A 22,202-nucleotide genomic window follows, 5' to 3' on the forward strand; every position below is an offset into this window, starting at 1 on the left:
TCTTTGAATTGTTCGTCAGGACTTGTCCTGCTATATTTTTTACTTCGTCTGACAGATTTTTGTTTCGTCTTACCCTGACTTATTGGAATTGACTTTTTCAATGACTTACCTCACTCAAAAAAATGACTTCTGAACTCACTTATGGAAATTTAAATTTTATGAACATTTACTTGTGAAAGGTCAATAGTGTGCATCTAAGTAGTGCCAAACATATGTGCCCTAATTCTTGATAATTAGAGTCTTGAGTTTTTGATTTCGAATATTAATTTGGGGATCTTCTCCGTTTGTGCCCCCAGTACGTTATGCGCCCCCTAGTTACAGAGCACGTGCCATTACATAGTAAGTCATTATGTAAATAATATTGCACGTGCCTCTGCGGGGTGCAAATAATATGCGCCCACTAAGCTGAGGGTGAACAAACGGAAGAGATCCTAATTTTGAAAAGCCCTATTAGGGTTTTCTCCTTATAGAGCTTATGTGTCTCATAAAAATGACAAAGCTAACCCAAAAAGTCAATCTGCCGGCTATGTTTTAAGATGTGTTCACACATTTTTCAATGACTTCGATCTTTCAAAACGGGATAAAAGGTAAAAACCAGTGGGCATTAAGTTTCATTAGAGGCCCAAAGTTGGATTTAGTTGTCCTTCAAGTCCTTAGAGTGGTGCAGATGCTGGTATGGCCTTAATTTTAAGTTAAAAGGTCATTTTGGGCTCAAAATGGTGCAATATTTCATGTTTTTTTTTGTGATTTTGTGAGTTTTTTGTTTGATTAGTCTTAGTTTGACATTTTTAAAAGTTGATGAAGGCCTTCTGCAAGAAAAAATATTTGTTTTGACCTTTTCATGAGCTATATGTTTTGGTACTACAAACAAACACGCAAAATTATACTAATTTTTGCGATTTTCAAGTTTTTTGAAAATTTTTGTCTTTTTGAGTTTTTCACTGCTTCAGGGGCCAGGGAATCTTCTTTATGGTTTGATAATGGGGCATTGCATAGTTTCTAGTAACAATGGATTGGTTTTCAACATTTTGATGTCCCGAATTTTAGCATTTTTTCGATAAAATCTACATTTTTTTAAGGTTTCCTAAAGTTTTTTGTCAAATTTTGACATTTGTCTTCTCAAGAGCCTGAAAGCCTTTATTGCGGTCTGATAAAAAGTTACTGCATGGTTGTTAGTTTCAATGGATTTGTTTTTCAACATTTTAACTTTTAGAATTTTAGAATTTTTTGGTGGATTTTGCAATTTTTTTAAAAGTTTTTTTAAAAACATTTGTCTTTTATTCAGTTTTCTTGCCTCAGTAGCCAGTTAACCTAATCCAGTGTTTGATAACATGTTAATAATTACTTGCTTGGGGGCAATTGAATGGCTTTCAACATTTTCAACAGAACGAATTTCTATTTTTCAGAATTTGAAATTACTAAAAACTATCGCCTATCGATCTTTGAGCCAATAAATTTTTTAAGGCTTAGAATTGGGTTACTGAATAGCCTCTAGATACATCGAAATGGTTCCAAAGATATTTATATCACAATTTTTAGCAACATTTCTTTAAAATTTTATGTGATTTCATTTTAAAAATTTTTTGGTCATTTTCAAGTTAATGGATCTTCAAGGGCCAATGATTTTTTTCAGGTCTTGCAGATCTAATACTGTACCGATTTCAGAAAGAAAAATTAGTTTTGAACATAATTTTGAAATAGGTATTTTTAAAGGGATCAAATTTTGCCTTAGGGGTAAAAGCTTATGAGTAAGCTTACTCATTGGAATTTCAGCAATGAGTATTTTTTGTTTAGTTTGATTGTTTTAATTTCTCAATTTTTTAGATGATTTTGTTTTTGACTGGCATTGTTCATTTGATCTGCTGGTCAGGTAGAGTACTTCTAAGTTTTCCACTCACTTCTTTGAATTGTATTTCAGGACTTGTCCTGCTATGTTTTTTAATTTTTGTGAGATGTTTTCACACCTTTTGAGCTTTCAAAACGGGATAAACAGGCAAAGCTCAGCGGGCATCAACTTTCATTAGAGCCCCTTAGACGGGTTTAGTAGTCCTTCAAGAACATAAAGTGGCGAAGCTTCTGGGAAGGCGGTAATTCAAGGTTAAAATGACATTTTTAGGAGTTTTTGAGCCCATAATGTTTCCCATTTTTCGTCGTTTTTGGGATTTTTCTTTTGTTGGACCAGTCTAAAATTGAGGTTTGTAAAAGTTGATAAAGGTCTTCTGCAAGACGTAATTACTTTTTATAGCCATTTCAAGAGCTATCTGTTTTGGTACTGCAAACATAAACACGCAATGTTTGTGCTAATTTTTACAAGTTTTTTGAAAATTTCATCATTTTTTTAGGTTTTTCGGCCCTTGGTGTCATGAAACCTCCGGTTGGGTTTTATAATAGGTTATTGCATAGTGGACATGGAAATATCTTTTACTGCATCGGGGTCCCAGGAACCTCCTCCAGGGTTCGGTTGTAAGCTCCACCAGTTTTTTATGATAAATTGAAAAATTTTCAATTTTTCTGAAAATTATTGTTCTGAAATAAATTTTGAATTGTTTTTTTTTGTCATTTCCTCAGTTTAACGGTCTTTACTGACCCACGAAACTCTTTTTCTTTTTCCCACGAAGTTGCACAGACGGGTTACATGACAGAGCTCCAGAGATAAAACTGGTTTTGAACATTTTTTCCAGTGAACTTTAGAAATTTTCTTTAAATTTTGCACTTCTGTTTTCGCCAAGCATTTGTTATGTTTCCCGAGTTTATCTACCTTTTGTGGAAAATTATTCGCCAAAGCTTGTGCGTGAGTTAATTCTGTTTTTGTGAAGCATTTATATTTCCCGAGGTTATCTAACTATTGTGGCAAATTAATCTCCAAAGCTTTTGCGTGAGTTAATGAGTATATTCAATTGTGTCATACATGGCCTTCAATTAAGAGCTTCTAGAGTTTTAGCAATGATTGTTTTGTTTAGTTTGTTTGATTCTTTTAGTTCTTCAACTTTTGAGATTTTGTCTTTTTGGCTGGGTTGTTCAGTTGATCTTGGTCAGGTACATAAGGTCTGTTTTTCAAATGTTTGGATTTTATTTCAGGACTTGTCATGCTATGTTTTTTCGTTTCTTCGTCTGACGCTCTTTTTCGTTTTACATTTGTTAACACAGCAAAGCTGAAAAAGTCAAATATTCTGAATTACTTCATCTCACTAACGGCTTTTGCGTGCGTGACGTTATTTCTCACTCTCTAGCAAAAGTTTTTTGCGTGATTAGATTTGATCATAAGTGACTTACCTCACTCAATAAAATGACATTTGCACTTTAAAACTTTAATTTGAAAGTTTAATTTGAATTTGTTCAAGACCAAAGGAACTCATATGTGCAGTAAAGGTCCCTAATAAGAGGCTTCTGCGGAATGAATTTTAACAAGCTTTTTAATTTTATCGCTGAATGTTTTTTGCCTAGTTTTTTGAGCGGTGTCAATTTTTTTTTCAATGTAGATTTGTCTCTGGGTCTATCTCTACGAAACGCAGGTCTAGTCTTTCGCAGCTATTCCGGCAATCTGCGGGCTATGTTTAGAAGTTAAATTGTGATTCTTTGTTCAAAGCAACTCTTGAATTTTGCTGTGTTGGAAAGGGAGCTGTAATCGAGAGTCTTGCCACTTAGAAAATGAATTATTATACTTAACAACACGGATAAAGTTGTTTTGAGAACTCTTTGGACTGACGTGCCTCTCAAGAAGGACTTCTTCAGATAATCTGGTTCTAGGATCTCAGTTTCTAATTTCCCAGATATCAGTAGCATAAATGGGTAGGCAACCATTCAGGATTTTTTCAATAATACAAGAGGATCCAATACTAGTTGGTAAGAATTTAGCAGTATATTTAGAGTTCGTCAACTATCAGTTTAATCCTGATCAGTATAATAAGTTTTTGAACTTATCCATTGAAGGCAGGCACGTTGTAATCTTTCTCCGTTTTTCTCAAAAGAGTTTTTCTGGAAATCACGAATTTGACCAGTAGAGCAGAGCCGATAAATTGTAAAATTTCACTAAGTTGGATGTAATTATAATTTTCGTTGTACGAGGTATCGACCTTCGTAGATGGGAATTTTTCGATTTCCTTTTGCTATTAATGCATCAAAGCGTAAGTCCCATATTAAATTTTCCAAGAACAAAATTGCAATATCGTTCATGAGTTTTTCAGGTTGCATTCGGCTTCGTCTTTCAGGTTGCAAAAACGGGTTGAATTCGGCTTCGTTCTTCGAGTAAAAAGCCCAATCAATAAATTTTCGTAATTGTAGTTCAATTTGTTTTGGCTGCTCCACAAAATTGCCGGTTCAGTGTCTTGTTACAGTTTTTTCCCTTCTACATAAAGCGCCTACTTTTTGTGTCGCCAGCATAGAGAAAACATTCATTCAATATAACTTTTGGCAAGTCGTTTGTAAAAACTGTGAAAATGAAAACAGTAAAAATAGAACATTGTGGTGCGCCAGTGTGGATTAGAATGAAATGCAATTTTTATCGGTGGAGACTCCAACTCTCTAATGTCTTGCTGTCAGATTGGATGCAAATAATGCTGGAAACCCTCTATCGAAACCAAAACATAATTTATGCGGAATAATATTGTTTTTAATTGTTTCAAAATCCTTTGCAATGTCAAAGTAGACAGTTACGGGCTGTTTTGGCCTCGAGTGCGTGAAACACGTTAATACGCTGAAGTAGAAGCTGTTTAATTGTCGAGCGATTTGTTTTAAAAACCATGCTGCTCACTGCACAATTCGCTGCACCATGCTGCTCAATAAGTTGTTTTTGAAATTGTTTATACAACATAGAAATAGGTCGTTTGTTATGTCTATCATACTTCACTTTTAAAATGCGGACGAACATGGACTTTTTCTATATGAATGGAAATTTGCATTTCTTGACGATACACCTGGACAGTAAAAAAATGATTTTGTCTATGGTAAAGAAAGTTTGAGTAGTTTTTGATTTGTTTCGTTGAATGGTTGTTAAGTACTTTGAACATTTATTTCGCCTTCGAGAGTATTTGCGCAGAACTGAATATCATCACGTTAAGTTTTTGGTTGCAACGAATCTGGGGTCTGTACCTCTGAATTATTAATTGCTCTTGAACGAAGTTCACACAATTATTGTAAATGTGTTGGTCTTTTTATGCGAATTTTTCGCTTGACCATTTTGCACTCTTCTTCTAGAACATTGTTTGACTTCTCAAGTGACTTTTTCACGCTTTCGTTCTTTATTTTTGAGTGATCTCTATTGCTCTCACTTTGAAATAAAGCTTTTTGCTAATATAAATTGGTTGAAGCACAACAACAATGTGGTTCTAATGGCGCAGTGGGCAGTGCATGCGGTTACGGATCAGGAGGTCAATGGTTCAAATCCCGGCGGGGTTAACTTTTTTGCAACCCATAAAGAAAAATTGATCTAGGCTGAGCCCCCTGAATTAAATTACCTCGCCTGTCGTTCAAGAGCAATTCTTCCGACATTTGTCGGTTTATGTTTTCTAATGAAAGCAGAGTCAAAATGTTCATTGAAGCATTCTGCAATTTCCTTGTTAATGGTGTTATTAATATGGCGGTTTGTGAACTTCATTTAGTCTGGTTGGGCTGGTTGAGCAATGATTTGTTTTAACAAATTAAAAGCGTCTGTTGACGTCCATATTATGCTTGTTTCAATGAAATGATGTTTGTCTTCGTCCAATGAAAGTGATAGTTGGTCTTTCAATTGCCATTTTTTGTTGGTTCGTGTTTTTTTCAGCAGTTCTTTGCTGATTTTCTAAGTTTCTTATATAATTTATGTATGTATTATATAATCTTCATGTAATCTCCACGCAAGCAGATGAGAAAAGACAATTTTTGATTTAGTTAATGTTTTTGTTATTATGACAGGTCCTATACGAGGTAATAACTGCCAAGATTAAACACTTTGATGCCATTATATGCGTTGATATCAACTACCGATCACGTTGCAAAATGAGACAACGCATTTATTTGATCAACTCTATTTGTTTTTGTGCACATTATGCACGTGAAGCTGGCTAACAAACTTGACACCTAATCATCATATCGAGAATATCTTAGGAATCAATCATATCAATAATAAACTTTTAAGTGTATTAATTATCCAAATATGTATAAGTATAACGACTGTGATCATATAAAAGGGTATGCATTGAGTCAATGGTGTCACTTGGGCAGATACTCTGCTAATGTATTTTGGTCTGTTGTGTTTAGAAGACTTGATGTTGGACAGTGATGGTTTCTCCCCAATGCACTGGGCGGCTTTCAATGGCTTCGAGAGTTGTCTGGATGTCCTCATGCAAACTGACGTCTCGTCTTCTTCCTCACTGTCATCTATGGCAACCTCGCTCACATATAGCAAAGATCCACAACACTCCGCAGAGTTAGCGCTCAAACGCGCCAATCTAATATCTCAATACTTCACTCAGGTTAATGAATTTAGTAGGCAATGAATCATTAAGCTGGATGTGACATAGCTTTTTAATTGCTCTCGAACGAAGTTTGAAGCAATTAATTGTAAACGTGTGTGTGTCTTTTTATGCAAATTTTTGGTTGAGCCACTGAACACCATGTTTAAGCGCCTATCTCAAGATATTTTAACGGCCTTTAAACATGGTTTTCTGAGAAAACGATTGACAGCAGTCAGATTTGAACCTGGGTCTGGGGATTGAGGAGCGGAAGCGCAATGAGTTGAGCTAAGGAGCAGGTGAGGCGCGTATTTTATCGGGACTTTTGTCCATTAACGTCGCATGCGTTTCTCCTTTTTCCAATTCGCTCCTTTTTGCACACATTTTTTTTTTGCTTCATGTCTTTCCTCCTGTCACTATATATCTATTTTTATATATTAAACGTAATTCGATTACCTATACAACTGTGTTTAAGCTCCTAATCTTCACATGTTTTAAGGCCTCTTAAACATGCAGCAAAGCATCTTGTATGCGTTTTGATAAAGGTCAATGGCCGAAAAGCTGCCGTTGCCAAAATAGTCAATGACCCGAAAGCTATCTTTGACATAAAGGTCAATGACTCAATAGGCGTGGATGTAAAATAGGCCATTGACCGAAAAGCTGCCAATGACCGAAAGGCTGCGTGTGCCAAAAGAGTCAATGACCGAATAACTTCGGATGCAAAAATAGGTCAATGACTGAAAAACTGCTAATACAACATGAGTATTTATTACAAGAAAATAGTCCTTGAATGACATGTGCTGATGCATCACAGATGTTGTCAGAATAAAGATTCTCTAAATAAAGGTCAATTACTGAAATGAAATCGAAGATAGAAAGTTGTCCGTATAAAATGATTTTCGTTAGCTAGGTAGTAAGGCCGCAGTGACAAGCTTTTGTGTAACGTTTTAAAATTCTCCGTAACATAGATTGATGATTCTTCTAAGCGGAACTTATTACGCAAAATATTTGCGTGACCGATTTGAATTTTTAAATGATCTATTGCTTCAATTTTTTCAATTTTGTTCAAGCCTTTTATGAGACTAAGATCAAACAATTGAAAAAAGTGAAGCAAAAGATCATCTAAAAAACCAAATCGGTCACGCAAACATTTTGCGTAATAAGTTCCGATTAGAAGAATCTCATCAATCTGTTACCGAGAATTTTAAAAGGTTAAAATGTCTTTTTAAGTTCTTAAACGATCTTTCGTTTGTTTTTTTTTTTGATTTTTTGATTTGCTTGATCTCATTCTCATAAAAGTTCTGAACAACTGAATTTTAGCTAAATGAATTGTTTGTTGCCAGTTTTTTCATAGATCAATTGAAAAGTTGGGCTGCAAAAATTTGATTCTACTGTTGCTGTTCAGTCTCGAAGGAAGATCTTTTCTATTTTGTTTGTTCTTTTTTGCTGTTTTTCTCGTTACTTCCTTTCTCCTTTTCTCTTCTTTGCTGCTTTTTTCTCCTTCTTTTCTCTCTTTCCTCTCTTTTTTGGTATCTCTTCTGTTTCTCACTTTTCTCTTTCCTTTCTCAATTTGTTTCCTGTTCTTTTCTGCTGCCTTTCTTTTCTCTTTTCTCTTGTTTCATTTGTTTCATTTGTTTTTTTTGGTGTTTTTGTTTTTCTGTGTGTTTTTTTCTCCCCTTCTCTCACTTGTTCTCTTTCTTTCTTTTCTGACTTTCTTTTATGTCTTCTTTTATCTCTTTCGTCTTTCTTTTCTTTTCTCTCTTTCTCTCTCTGTGTTTTCTTTCTTTTCAGATCTTTTTTCTGACTTTTTCATTCTTTGTCTTTCGTTCGTCCCTTTTGTTTCTCTCGTTACTTTCTCGCTCTTTTCTTTTTCCTTTCTTTCTTTTTTTCTCGCTCTTCTCTCTCTTTGGTTTCTCCTGCTCCTTTTCTGTCTGTCTTTTCTCTCTTTCTTCTCTGTTCTTTGTTCTGCTTTCCTTTTTCCTTTCATTCGCTTTCGTTATTTCCTTTCGTTTCTCTCTTTAGGTTCTCGTTCTTTTTTTCTCTTTCATTTCTCATTTTTTTGTTTTTCTGCCATACTTGCCTCTTTCCTTCTTTTTTTTTATTCGTTTGTCTTTCTTTTATCTTTTCCTTCTATTCTTTCTTCTGCGTTACTTTTCTCTCTCTTTCCTCTTTCGTTTATCTCTTGCTGTTATCTTTTTCTGTTTGTCTTTCTTGGATCTATTTTTTTCTGTTCTTTTATGCATTTCGTCCTTTCTCTTTCTGATCTCTTTAGTTTATCGCTCTTTTCTTTTTTTTATTTTTCCTCTCGTGCTTTTTTCTTTTCTGTCTTTCTTTCTCTTTTTCGTTCTTTTCTGTCTTTTGTTTCTGTATTTCGTGCCTTTTTCCTTCCCCCTTTTTTCTGTTCTTCTTTCTGCCTTTTCTATCTTCTTCCTTTCTTTTGTCTCTTTTCTGTTGTTCATTTCTTTTTCTTTCTTTCTCTTTCTTTTCCGTTTCCTTACTGTCCGTCTTTATTTTTAATTGCCGCTCAGCGATAGCTCGGGCTAATATTGGCCTTCTCTTGGTTTTTTTTCATTTCGTCAAGAGTTTTTTTTACGACCATATGACGTCACAACCATATCAAATGCGCTTTTTGTTCATTTGATAGTGCAATTTCAAGTGAATTGCTTGCATGAGATCATTTTTTGTTTTTAGTGGATTGAGTTTTTTTGTTTACTCGCATGATTAAATTTTTGGTGATGCTTGGCTCACCTCACTCTCAAAAATGACTTCCTCACTTTGAAATTGACTTTTTTTTACTTTAATGCAAAGAGTAAGGTGAAGTGAATGTGTTACTCTAAATGACGGTTATTCGAGACTAGCTAATAGAGGCAGCAATTACATACAGATTTGTAATTAAAATATAACATCTCACTCTTCAATGAAACGACTAATTTCTTTGGTCTGTCTTTTTTAATTTTATTTTAGACTGCAGGTCTACAGCGCTATTGCGGCTATTTTGCAATCTGCCTGCTATGTTTTTTTCTCTCCTTCTTTTCAGTTCTTTTTTGCATTACTTTTGTCTCTCTTTGTGGTTCCTCTCTTTGGTTTCCCGTTCTTTTCTTTTTTTGTCTTGTTTTTTTCTTCTTTGGCTTTCTTTCCTCTTTCCATTCTCTTTCTTTTCTTCTGTTCGTTTTCTTCTGCCTTTTTTCTGCGTAGTTCTTTTTTTGCTTTTTATCTTTCTTTTCAGTCTCGTTTATGTCTTTTTCTTTTCGGTCTTTCTTTTCTCTATATTTTGTGTTTTTCTCTCTTTCGTTTCTTTCTTTTATTTTTTCTTTTCTCTTCTCTTTTCTGTTCTTTTTCTTCGCCTTTTTTTCTATAATTCATCTCTCTTTCTGACTTCCTCTTTTTGATTTTGCTTTTCTTTTTCTTTTCTAGCTTTCCTCTTTTTTCTGTTTTTCTTTTGTCCCTTTCTCTCGTTTCTTTTTCGCTCTTTTCGTTTTCTTTTCTGTTCTTTTTGATCTGCTTTTCCTTTCTCTTTCTTCTTGCTTTCATTTTCTTGTCTTTTTCTCTCGTTTCTCTTTCTTTTCCCTTTCTGTTGTCTGATTTTTTTTTCACGTTCTCTTCTTTTTCTCTTCTTATATTGCTTTTCTTTTTCTTTCGTTTCTCATTTTTTCTGTTCTTTTTCTGTCATACTTTTGTCTCTTTCCTTTTTTTATTCGTTTGTCTCTTTCTTTTTATCTTTTCCTTCTGTTCTTTCTTCTGCAATACTTTTCTCTCTTTCCTCTTTCGTTTTTCTCTTGCTGTTATCTTTTTCTGTTTGTCTTTCTTGGATCTACTTTTTTTCTGTTCTTTTCTGCCTTTCTTTCCCTTTCGTTTCTCTTTAGTTTCTCGCTCTTTTCTCTTTCTTTCGTTTTTCCTCTCGTGCTTTTTACTTTTCTGCCTTTCTTTTTTCTTTTTCGTTCTTTGTCTTTTGTGTTTCTGTCTTTCGTTTCTTTTGCTTTCCCCCTTTTTTCTGTTCTTCTTTCTGCCTTTTTTCTATCTTCTTCCATTCTTTTCTCTCTTTTCTGTTGTTCATTTTTTTCTCATTCTTTCTTTTTATTTTCCGTTTCCTTACTGTCCTTCTTTCTTTTTAATAGCCGCACAGCGATAGCTGGGGCTAATATTGGCCTTCTCTTGGTTTTTTCATTTCGTCGTCAAGAGTTTTTTTTGCGACCATATAACGTCACAACGACATCAAATGCTCTTTTTGTGCATTTGATAGTGCAGTCTCGAGTGAATTGCGTGCGTGACATCATTTTTCGCTTTTAGTGGATTGAGTTTTTTTGTTCACTCGCATGATTAAATTTTTGGTGATACTTGGTTCACCTCACTCTCCAAAATGACTTCCTCACTTTGAAATTGACTTTTATTTACTTTAATTCAAAGAGTAAGGTCAAGTGAATTTATTACTCTAAATGACGGTTATTCGAGACTAGCTATTAGAGGCAGCAATTACACTCATATTTGCAATCAAAATATAACATCTCACACTTTAATGGAACGACTAATTTCTTTGGTCTGTCTTTTTTTACTGTTATTTTAGACTGCAGATCTACAACGCTATTGCGGCTATTTTTTGGCAATCTGTCAGCTATGTTTTTTCTCTCCTTATTTTCAGTTCTTTTTTTGCATATTTTTTGTCTCTTTGTGGTTCCTCTCTTTGGTTTCTCGTTCTTTTCTTTCTTTTTCGTCTTTGTTTTCTTCTGTTCGATTTCTTCTGGCTTTCTTCTGTGTAGTTCGTCTTTTTTTGCTTTTTATCTTTCTTTTCAGTCTCGTTTATGTCTTTTTCTTTTCGGTCTTTCTTTTCTCTATCTTTTGTGTTTTTCTCTTTCGTTTGTTTCTTTTGTTTTTTCTTTCTTTTCTCTTCTCTCTTCTGTTCTTTTTCTTCGCCTTTTTTTCTATATTTCATCTCTTTTTCACTTCCTCTTTTTGATTTTGCTTTTGTTTTTCTTTTCTATCTTTCCTATTTTTTCTGTCTTTCTATTGTCCCTTTCTCTCGTTTCTTTTTCGCTCTTTTCGTTTTCTTTTCTGTTCTTTTTGATCTGCTTTTCCTTTGTCTTTCTTCTTGCTTTTTTTCGTCTTTTCTCGTTTCTCTTTCTTTTCGCTTTCTGTTGTTTGATTTTTTTCTTTTCACGTTCTCTTCCTTTTCTGTTAATTTGCTTTTCTTTCTTATTGTTTTTGTATTAACTTTTTGTTATTTTTTCTGTTCTTTTTCTGCTATACTTTTGTCTCTTTCCTTTTTTTTATTCGTTTGTCTTTTTCTTTTTATCTTTTCCTTCTATTCTTTCTTCTGCAATACTTTTCTCTCTTTCCTCTTTCGTTTTTTTCTTGCTGTTATCTTTTTCTGTTTGTCTTTCTTGGATCTGTTTTTTTCTGTGCTTTTCTGCCTTTCTTTCTTACCGTTTCGTATCTCTTTAATTTCTCGCTCTTTTCTCTTTCTTTCGTTTTTCCTCTCGTGCTTTTTTCTTTTCTGCCTTTCTTTTTTCTCTTTCGTTCTTTTTTGTCTTTTGTGTTTCTGTCTTTCGTTTCTTTTGCCTTCCCCCTTTTTTCTGTTCTTCTTTCTGCCTTTTTTTCATATCTTCTTCCATTTTCTCTCTTTTCTGTTGTTCATTTTTTCTCTTTCTTTCTTTTTATTTTCTGTTTCCTTACTGTCCTTCTTTCTTTTTAATAGCCGCACAGCGATAGCTGGGGCTAATATTGGCCTTCTCTTGGTTTTTTTCATTTCGTCGTCAAGATTTTTTTTGCGACCATATGACGTCACAACCACATCAAATGCGCTTTTTGTTCATTTGATAGTGCAGTCTCAAGTGAATTGCGTGCGTGACATCATTTTTCGATTTTAGTTGATTGAGTTTTTTTGTTCACTCGCATGGTTAAATTTTTGGTGATACTTGGCTCACCTCACTCTCAAAAATGACTTCCTCACTTTGAAATTGACTTTTATTTACTTTAATTCAAAGAGTAAGGTCAAGTGAATTTGTTACTCTAAATGACGGTTATTCGAGACTAGCTATTAGAGGCAGCAATTAAACTCAGATTTGCAGTCAAAATATAGCATCTCACACTTCAATGGAACGACTAATTTCTTTGGTCTGTCTTTTTTTACTTTTATATTAGACTGCCGATCTACAACGCTATTGCGGCTATTTTTTGGCAATCTGTCAGCTATGTTTTTTTCTCTCCTTATTTTCAGTTCTTTTTTTTGCATATTTTTTGTCTCTCTTTGTGGTTCCTCTCTTTGGTTTCTCGTTCTTTTCTTTCTTTTTTGTCTTATATTTTTTCGGCTTTGGTTTTCTTTTCTTTCCATTCTCTTTGTTTTCTTCTGTTCGATTTCTTCTGGCTTTCTTCTGTGTAGTTCTTCTTTTTTTGCTTTTTATCTTTCCTTTCAGTCTCGTTTATGTCTTTTTCTTTTCGGTCTTTTTTTCTCTTATCTTTTGTGTTTTTCTCTCTTTCGTTTCTTTTGTTTTTTCTTTCTTTTCTCTTCTCTTTTCTGTTCTTTTTTTTTCTTCGCCTTTTTTTCGATAATTCATATCTCTCTTTTTCACTTCCTCTTTTTGTTTTTGCTTTTCTTTTTCTTTTCTATCTTTCTTTTCTGTCTTTCCTCTTTTTTCTGTCTTTCTTTTGTCCTTTCTCTCGTTTCTTTTTTCGCTCTTTTCGTTTTCTTTTCTGTCTTTTTTGATCTGCTTTATCTTTCTCTCTTTCGTCTTGCTTTTTTTTCTTTTTCTCTCGTTTCTCTTTTCCCTTTCTGTTGTCTGATTTTTTCTTTTCACGTTCTCTTCCTTTTCTGTTCTTAATTTGCTTTTCTTTTTCTCTTTCGTTTCTCGTTACTTTCGTTTTGTTTCCCGCTGGTCTTTCTTTTCTGCCTTTTCTTACTTTGCTCTTTCCTCTCTTGCTTTTCTCATTCTCTTCTGTTTTTTGTTTCTGTTTTTTTCTTTCCTCTATCTTCTCTCCTTCTTTTTTCTATTTTTTTTCCATTCCTTTCCACCTTTTCTATTTTGTTAGTTTTCCTCTTGTTTTTCCTTTTATTTTTCTCTTTCTTATTTTCATTATATTAGTCCTCTCGGTCTTTTTTCGCGTGACCTAATTTTTGCTTGGACAATTTTTTCGCTTGACCAATTTTTCGCCTGACGCATTTGGTTTACGTTCTCAACAACAGGATAAACAGGTAGCGCCCAGTGGGCTTTAAATGCTCTTAGAGTTAACTATTCTTCAAGTATGCGATTTGCAGAATCTATTTTGGAGACTTATACTTATGGTTCGAAGGTCGTTTCTTTGAGATTGAACTCAACACTGTTGCCAACCCATCAGTTCCCTGGTGCCCCGCCGCTGCGCTCACTTGACGCTTCAATTAAGCTAACGCTAGCCTCACTAAACCGTGCCTAGCTACAGACGAAGCCAACCGCTCGCCGGTCGTTTGAGAGCAATTCGCCCGACTGTAGTCGGTTATGTTCTCTTTTGGTTCGCTGTCTTCTGTCTCTCTCTCTCTCTCTCTCTCTCTCTCTCTCTCTCTCTCTCTCTCTTTCTCTCCTGTCTTTACTCTCTTCCTTTTCTTTATTTGTTTTCTGTTTTTCTCTCTTTCTTTTGTCTTCTTTTCTGCCGTTGTTTTGCCTCTTTTCTTTTTTTCGCTGTTCTTCAAAGTTCTGCATTTTTTCTTTCTTTTTTCCCTTTTCTCTCTTTCGTTTCTCTTTGGATTCCCTTTCTTTTATTTATCATTTTCCTTTATTTTCCTCCTGATCCCTTTTTTTATTTCTTTTCTCTTTCTTTCCTTGCCTTTCTTTCTTCCCTGTCTTTCGTTTATGTCTTTTTCTTTTCGGTCTTTTTTTTCTCTTATCTTTTGTGTTTTTCTCTCTTTCGTTTCTTTCTTTTGTTTTTTCTTTCTTTTCTCTTCTCTTTTCTGTTCTTTTTTTTTCTTCGCCTTTTTTTCGATAATTCATATCTCTCTTTTTCACTTCCTCTTTTTGTTTTTGCTTTTCTTTTTCTTTTCTATCTTTCTTTTCTGTCTTTCCTCTTTTTTCTGTCTTTCTTTTGTCCTTTCTCTCGTTTCTTTTTCTTTCGCTCTTTTCGTTTTCTTTTCTGTCTTTTTTGATCTGCTTTATCTTTCTCTCTTTCGTCTTGCTTTTTTTTTCTTTTTCTCTCGTTTCTCTTTTCCCTTTCTGTTGTCGGATTTTTTCTTTTCACGTTCTCTTCCTTTTCTGTTCTTAATTTGCTTTTCTTTTTCTCTTTCGTTTCTCGTTACTTTCGTTTTGTTTCCCGCTGGTCTTTCTTTTCTGCCTTTTCTTACTTTGCTCTTTCCTCTCTTGCTTTTCTCATTCTCTTCTGTTTTTTGTTTCTGTTTTTTTCTTTCCTCTATCTTCTCTCCTTTTTTCTATTTTTTTTCCATTCCTTTCCACCTTTTCTATTTTGTTAGTTTTCCTCTTGTTTTTCCTTTTATTTTTCTCTTTCTTATTTTCATTATATTAGTCCTCTCGGTCTTTTTTCGCGTGACCTAATTTTTGCTTGGACAATTTTTTCGCTTGACCAATTTTTCGCCTGACGCATTTGATTTACGTTCTCAACAACAGGATAAACAGGTAGCGCCCAGTGGGCTTTAAATGCTCTTAGAGTTAACTATTCTTCAAGTATGCGATTTGCAGAATCTATTTTGGAGACTTATACTTATGGTTCGAAGGTCGTTTCTTTGAGATTGAACTCAACACTGTTGCCAACCCATCAGTTCCCTGGTGCCCCGCCGCTGCGCTCACTTGCCGCTTCAATTAAGCTAACGCTAGCCTCACTAAACCGTGCCTAGCTACAGACGAAGCCAACCGCTCGCCGGTCGTTTGAGAGAAATTCGCCCGACTGTAGTCGGTTATGTTCTCTTTTGGTTCGCTGTCTTCTGTCTCTCTCTCTCTCTCTCTCTCTCTCTCTCTCTCTCTCTCTTCTCTCCTGTCTTTACTCTCTGCCTTTTCTTTATTTGTTTTCTGTTTTTCTCTCTTTCTTTTGTCTTCTTTTCTGCCGTTGTTTTGCCTCTTTTCTTTTTTTTCGCTGTTCTTCAAAGTTCTGCATTTTTTCTTTCTTTTTTCCCTTTTCTCTCTCGTTTCTCTTTGGATTCCCTTTCTTGTATTTATCAATTTCCTTTATTTTCCTCCTGATCCCTTTTTTTTATTTCTTTTCTCTTTCTTTCCTTGCCTTTCTTTCTTCCCTGTCTTTCGTTTATGTCTTTTTCTTTTCGGTCTTTTTTTTCTCTTATCTTTTGTGTTTTTCTCTTTCGTTTCTTTCTTTTGTTTTTTCTTTCTTTTCTCTTCTCTTTTCTGTTCTTTTTTTTCTTCGCCTTTTTTTCGATAATTCATATCTCTCTTTTTCACTTCCTCTTTTTGTTTTTGCTTTTCTTTTTCTTTTCTATCTTTCTTTTCTGTCTTTCCTCTTTTTTCTGTCTTTCTTTTGTCCTTTCTCTCGTTTCTTTTTCTTTCGCTCTTTTCGTTTTCTTTTCTGTCCTTTTTGATCTGCTTTATCTTTCTCTCTTTCGTCTTGCTTTCTTTTTTTCTTTTTCTCTCGTTTCTTTTCCCTTTCTGTTGTCTGATTTTTTCTTTTCACGTTCTCTTCCTTTGCTGTTCTTAATTTGCTTTTCTTTTTCTCTTTCGTTTCTCGTTACTTTCGTTTTGTTTCCCGCTGGTCTTTCTTTTCTGCCTTTTCTTACTTTGCTCTTTCCTCTCTTGCTTTTCTCATTCTCTTCTGTTTTTTGTTTCTGTTTTTTTCTTTCCTCTATCTTTTCGCGTTTTCTTCCCTTTCTGTTCTTAATTTGCTTTTCTTTTTCTCTTTTGTTTCTCGTTATTTTCTCGTTCTTTTTTGTTTTGTGTACCGCTGGACTTTCTTTTCTGCATTTTCTTTTTTTTTGATCTTTCCTCTCTTGCTTTTCTCATTCTCCTCTGTTTTTTGTTTCTGTTTTTTTCTTTCCTCTATCTTCTCTCCTTCTTTTTTTATTTTTTTCCGTTCCTCTCCACCTTTTCTATTTTGTTAGTTTTCCTCTTGTTTTTCCTTTTATCTTTCTCTTTCTTATTTTCATTATATTAGTCCTCTCGGTCTTTTCGCGTGACCTAATTTTTGCTTGGACAATTTTTTCGCTTGACCAATTTTTCGCCTGACGCATTTGATTTACATTCTCAACAACAGGATAAACAGGTAGCGCCCAGTGGGCTTTAAATGCTCTTAGAGTTAACTATTCTTCAAGTATGCGATTTGCAGAATCTATTTTGGAGACTTATACTTATGGTTCGAAGGTCGTTTCTTTGAGATTGAACTCAACACTGTTGCCAACCCATCAGTTCCCTGGTGCCCCGCCGCTGCGCTCACTTGCCGCTTCAATTAAGCTAACGCTAGCCTCACTAAACCGTGCCTAGCTACAGACGAAGCCAACCGCTCGCCGGTCGTTTGAGAGCAATTCGCCCGACTGTAGTCGGTTATGTTCTCTCTTTTGGTTCGCTGTCTTCTGTCTCTCTCTCTCTCTCTCTCTCTCTCTCTCTCTCTCTCTCTCTCTTTCTCTCCTGTCTTTTCTCTCTTCCTTTTCTTTATTTGTTTTCTGTTTTTCTCTCTTTCTTTTGTCTTCTTTTCTGCCGTTGTTTTGCCTCTTTTCTTTTTTTTCGCTGTTCTTCAAAGTTCTGCATTTTTTCTTTTTTCCCTTTTCTCTCTTTCGTTTCTCTTTGGTTTCCCTTTCTTTTATTTATCATTTTCCTTTATTTTCCTCCTGATCCCTTTTTTTTATTTCTTTTCTCTTTCTTTCCTTGCCTTTCTTTCTTCCCTGTCTTTCGTTTGTCTTTCTTTTCTCTCTTTCCTCTCTCTTTCTCTCTTTCTTTTCTCTGCATTTTTTTCAGTGGTTGGTTTTCTGTTTCTGTTCTCTTTCTGTTCTGACTTTTCTTTTCGTTTTTCGATTTCCATTTTCTTTCATTTGCCTTTTTTGTCTTTTCGCCTTCGTTTCTATGTCTTCTCTCTCTCTCTCTGTGTGTGTGTGTGTGTGTGTGTGTGTGTGTGTGTGTGTGTGTTCTGTTTTTTTCTTTCCTTTTCTCTCGCTTTTTTTCTCTATTTTCTCCGTTTTTTCAATCCTTTGTCTTTGTTTTCTCCTGGTTTTCTGTGTTTTTCTGTTACTTTTCTTTTCTCTTGCGTCTCTTTCCTGTCTTTGGTTTCTGTTCTTTTTTCCTTTCTTTTCCCTTTTTCTTTTTCGTTTTTCTCTTGCTTTTCTCTCTTTCTTGTCTTTTCTGGTTTCTCTTTTCTCCCTTTTGGTAGTCTTTCTTTTTTCTTTTGTCTTTCTCTCTCTTCTGCTCTGTTACCATATCGCTTCTCTTCTCTTTCTTTTCTCGTTTGTTTTTCGTTCTTTAATGTTCTTTCTTCGCTCGCTTTTCTTTCTTTTCTGCCTTTTTCTCTTGCTTTTCTCTTTGCTCTGCTTTTTCCTTTCTTTTCTATCTTTTATTTCTGTTTTTCTTTTCTTTCTTTTCTCTCTCTGTCTTCCCTCTTTCTCTTTTTTTTTGTTTTCTGCCTTTCTTTTCTATTTTGTTTCTTACTTCTTTCTTTTTTTCTTTCCCTTTCTTTTCTCTTTCTTTTCTGTTCTTTTTCTTCTGTGTTTCTTTTTTCTTTTTTTCTCCATTTCGCCTCTCTCCCTGTTTTTGTTTTTATTTTCCTGTTTTCCCTCTTTTCTGTCTTTATTTTTTTGCGTTTCTCGATTTCTTTTCTTTCGTTTTTCCTTTTGTCTTTCTCTTTCGTTTCTCAGTCTTTTTTCTCTCTACCTCTCTTCCGTCTTTTTTCTCTCCCTTTTCTCTTCCTTTTCTTTGTTTTTCTTTTTCTCTTAATTTTGTCTTCTTCTTTTCTGACTTTCTTTTCGTTTTTTTTTCTCTTTATTTTCTGTTTTTTTTTCTGTTCTGCCTTTTTCTCTTTTTTTCTTTTTCTTTTCTCTTTCTTTTCTCTATCCCTTTTCCTTATTCTCTCCTGTTCTCTTCTTTCTGTTGCTTTCTCTTTCTTTTCTCTCTGGCTTTTTTTCCGGTCTTTCGTTTCCGTGTTTTTCTCTCTTTCGTCTCTCTCTGTGCTTTTTTTCGTTTTTTGTTCACTGTTTCTCTTCTCTTTCTTTTCTGTTTTTTTTCGTTGCTCGATTTTTATTTTTTTTCCATTGGTCTTGTCTTTCCTCTTTCGTTTCTTTGACTTTTCTCCCTCTCGCTTTCTCTTTTTTGTTGCTTTTTCTTTCCTCTTCTCTCTTGCTTTTTTCTTTGTTTTCTGCTTGTCTTTTCCTTTACCTTCTTCTGTCTTTCTTTTCACTCTTTCTTCTTTTTATTTTCTTTCCTCTTTTTACTTTTTCTTTCTGTCGTTTCTCTCCTTCTCTCCTGTGTTGTTTTTCTTGTTTTTCTCTCTCCTCTGTTGCCTTTCTCTTCTTTTTGTCTTTAGCTTTCTCTTTTCTTTCTTTTGTCTCTCGATCTCTTTTCGCTTCTCAGTCTTCGCTTCTCAGTCTTTTTTTCTTTCCTCGCGTTTCTTTCTGTTCTCTCTTGCTTTTGTTCTCTGTTTTTCCTTTCTCTCTTTCATTTGTACATTTTTGTCTTTTCTCTTTCGTTTGTCGGTCTTTTCTGTGTTTCTGTCTTTTTACTTTTTCTCCATTGCCTATCTCTCTTGATTTTCTTCCTTTTCTATTTTGCTCCTGTTTTTCTGTTTTTTTGACGTTTTTTCTGTCGTTCTGATCTCTTTCTTCTATCCTTGTTTTCTCTAATCTTTTATTCTTTTTTTCTGTCTTTTTGGCTCTCTTTCGTTTCTTTCCTTTTTCTAGCATTTATTTTCTCCCTTCCTTTTCTGTTCTTTTTTCCTTTCTTTTCTTTTTTGTTTCTTACTTTTCTTTTTCTTTTCTGGTTGTTTTCTCTCCCTTTCTCATATCTTGGTTTTTTCCCTTTCTCTTCAATTTCTTTTCTCTCTTTTATTTTTCCTCTCTGTCTTTTCTGTTCTTTTTTCTGCTTTCTGTTTGCTCTGTCCTCTGTTTTTTCTCTTCCATTTCTCCCCTTCTTTCCTCTTTAGCATTTTTAAGTCCTCGTCTTCGCGTGTTTTGACGCTCCCAAATAATGCAAACGAAAGTATTACATGCGTTACGCTATGCAAACATATAGAAGGCTTTTATCTGTGCAAGTCTCGGCGCTTCGTAAATATGCAAGATAGCAAAGCCAAAAAGTTGTTGAACAAAATATTGATGGTACTTGGGATACTATACTGAACCACACACATTGGTAACGTAACGTAATAACTAGGGCTGATGAACGAGGGGCGTTGATTCCAGCCCGAAGTGATACTAAAAAATTCCACTTCTCTTTCATTCTTGACTTTTTTCATTCTTCTGAGTCATCTGAGTTGCACGCGTTCAAAACTATGTGTTGCTAAAATAAATCGATTGTAAGCGATGAGAGTCCAAGACTCTTATCGGAGAGGTCGCGGGTTGAAACCCTACCGTAGTCGGATGTTTCTGCACCATAAAGTTTCTCTAGCGCATGCCACCTTGTTTACGTCGCCAGTCGTTCGAGAGCAGTTCGTCCGACGTTAGTCGGTTCATGCTTGTTTACCTCGTTTGGTTGTTGATTTAGGGTTCAATGTCACCTCTACATTGTGCAGCTAGTCAGGAGAATGTATCGTGTACTGAGATGCTTATTGAGAAGTTTGGCCAATCGACAATGTTGTTGAAAGACGCGAAGGGAAGGTAGGCAAATATTTTGTTTAGTTATCTGCTGTGACTTCATCTGTAGAAGTCGCGATGCGACAGCAAGGCTATTATTTGACTCATCATTCTTTTTTACAATCCACAGAATTTTTAATATATTGGTAAGTCTCGAAATATTAGTGCTCTGCTGTTCTTTTTTGATAGTTGAGCGAGCAAAAAACCTTAGTACTGTGAGTAAATAAAGTTTGAAAAAGTTGTTTCTGGGAACAAAAACTCAGAGCGGAGAAAAAAATTTAGTTAACTTTTCTTTTGGAACAGAGAGAACTGATGGTATAAATAATTTTTTTTACTAAAAATGCGATTTTTTTTGTGCTCATGCTTCAAAGCAGTTTTTTAGATCCAATGCCATGCTTTTTTATTATGATGGTTAATAGCCGCAGTCAGCATTTTTCTAGCCGCGAAGCGATAGCTGAGGCTATTATTGGCCTTCTATCGCTTTTTTATTTCGTCGTCAAGATTTTTACGACCATATAACGTCACAATCACTTCAAATTCGATTTTCGTTCATTCGTTGATGCAATTTCAACTGAATTCCATGCGTGACGTCATTATTCACTCTAAGTGGAGCAAATTTTATCATTCTCGTGACACACGTGACTTACCTTTAGTCACACGTGACTTACCTCTCTCTCAAAATTGGCTTTCTCACTCTCAAATTGACTCTTCTTTACTTTAACTCAAAGAGATACACTCAAGTGAATCTTTGTCTTTCTAATTGAAGGTTATTTGGAGCAGCTGTAACTTAGACAGATTCCTAATCAAAATATAGCATCCCGGCGTTTTATAAAAAGATTTTTTGGTCTGTTTCTTTTACTATCTTTTTGAGACTGCAGATCTACGAAGCTATTGCGGCAATTTTCTGGCAATCTGCCAGATATGTTTTACAACCCATAATTTTGTTTTTCGGTTCTCTATCTTTTTTGTAAGATATTTTCACACATTTTTTCATGACTTTGATCTTTCAAAACGGAATCAACAGGTAACGCTCAGTGGTTATTAACTTTCATTGAATTAGCTGGGTTTAGAAGTCTCTCAAGCATTCTGATCGCTGAAGCTGCTCGTAAGGCCTAAATTGAGAGTGAAAGGGTCCTTTTCGCCCAAAATGTTGCAGTTTTTCACGTTTTGTCATTTTGCGATTTTTTTGTCTGTAATTCTGCTTTGGCAAAGTTGATAAAGGTCGTTCAAGACATATTTGTGATGTCAGTTTCGTGAGTTATATGCTCGTATATGCAAACAAACGTGCAAAATGACTGATTTTTAGTCCTTTTTTAGTTTTTAGAAATGTAGAATTTTTTGTGTAGAGGCCAACAAAACTTTCGCGTAGAGGCCAGCGGTCTCGAAGATCTGTTACTGGTTTGTTTTTAATAGCCTCGTCAGCAATTCCAGGCGGCTCTTATTGCGCTCCTATTTTTTACCTCGCCTAACCGATTTTTGTTTCGTATTTGATTTTCAATTACTTCAGTGACTTCTACTGCTTTGCAGTTAAAATTTGTGTTCGTGACGTCATTTCTGCTTTTAGGTCAATTGCGTGACTTACCTCACTAAAAAATGACTTCTGAACTCACTTACGGAACTTTAAATTTTATGAACACTTACTAATTCAAGATCAATAGTGTGCATCTAAGTTGTGCCAAACTTATATGCCCTGATTCTTGAGTATTAGTCTTGAGTTTTTGATTTCAATTTTGAAAAAGCTCTTTTAGGGATTTTTCCTTATATACCGTATTGGTATCATAAAAATGACAGTACGTATCTAACCCAAAATATCTAGTGGTCTACTAAAGGACTTTTGGTCAATCTGCCTATCTTGTTTCTTCAGTTGTTAATAGCCGCCCTCATCTTAGCTGGCTATTATACTGCTCCTATTTTTTTTACTTCGTCAAACTTTTTTTCGCTTCACCATTTCGCCGCTTTTTCGACATTTTGCGTGAAATCTTTTTGACTTCTCTAGGCTAGTTTCTCTCTTCTCTCATTCTGCTAAACGTGAATTTGAACATCAGTTGCTCAGCAAAGCAATTCAAAATGAACAGAGTCAGTATAAAAAATTG

The 22,202-nt window shown here is 34.8% G+C and overlaps 1 protein-coding gene across 1 annotated transcript in view; it reads left to right on the forward strand.

Moving 5' to 3' along the window:
- Positions 1–22,202, forward strand: part of LOC142340364 (uncharacterized) — a 269,135-nt gene that overhangs the window by 234,596 nt on the left and 12,337 nt on the right. Inside the window, exons 19-21 of the mRNA XM_075390938.1 lie at positions 5,890–5,965; positions 6,199–6,449; positions 20,021–20,133. Coding sequence (XP_075247053.1) covers positions 5,890–5,965; positions 6,199–6,449; positions 20,021–20,133 — 440 coding nt within the window. The remainder of the gene's footprint in view (positions 1–5,889; positions 5,966–6,198; positions 6,450–20,020; positions 20,134–22,202) is intronic.

This window comes from Convolutriloba macropyga, chromosome 5 (assembly GCF_964194025.1).
Source record: "Convolutriloba macropyga chromosome 5, txConMacr16.3, whole genome shotgun sequence".
NCBI classification, from domain to species: Eukaryota; Metazoa; Xenacoelomorpha; order Acoela; family Convolutidae; genus Convolutriloba; species Convolutriloba macropyga.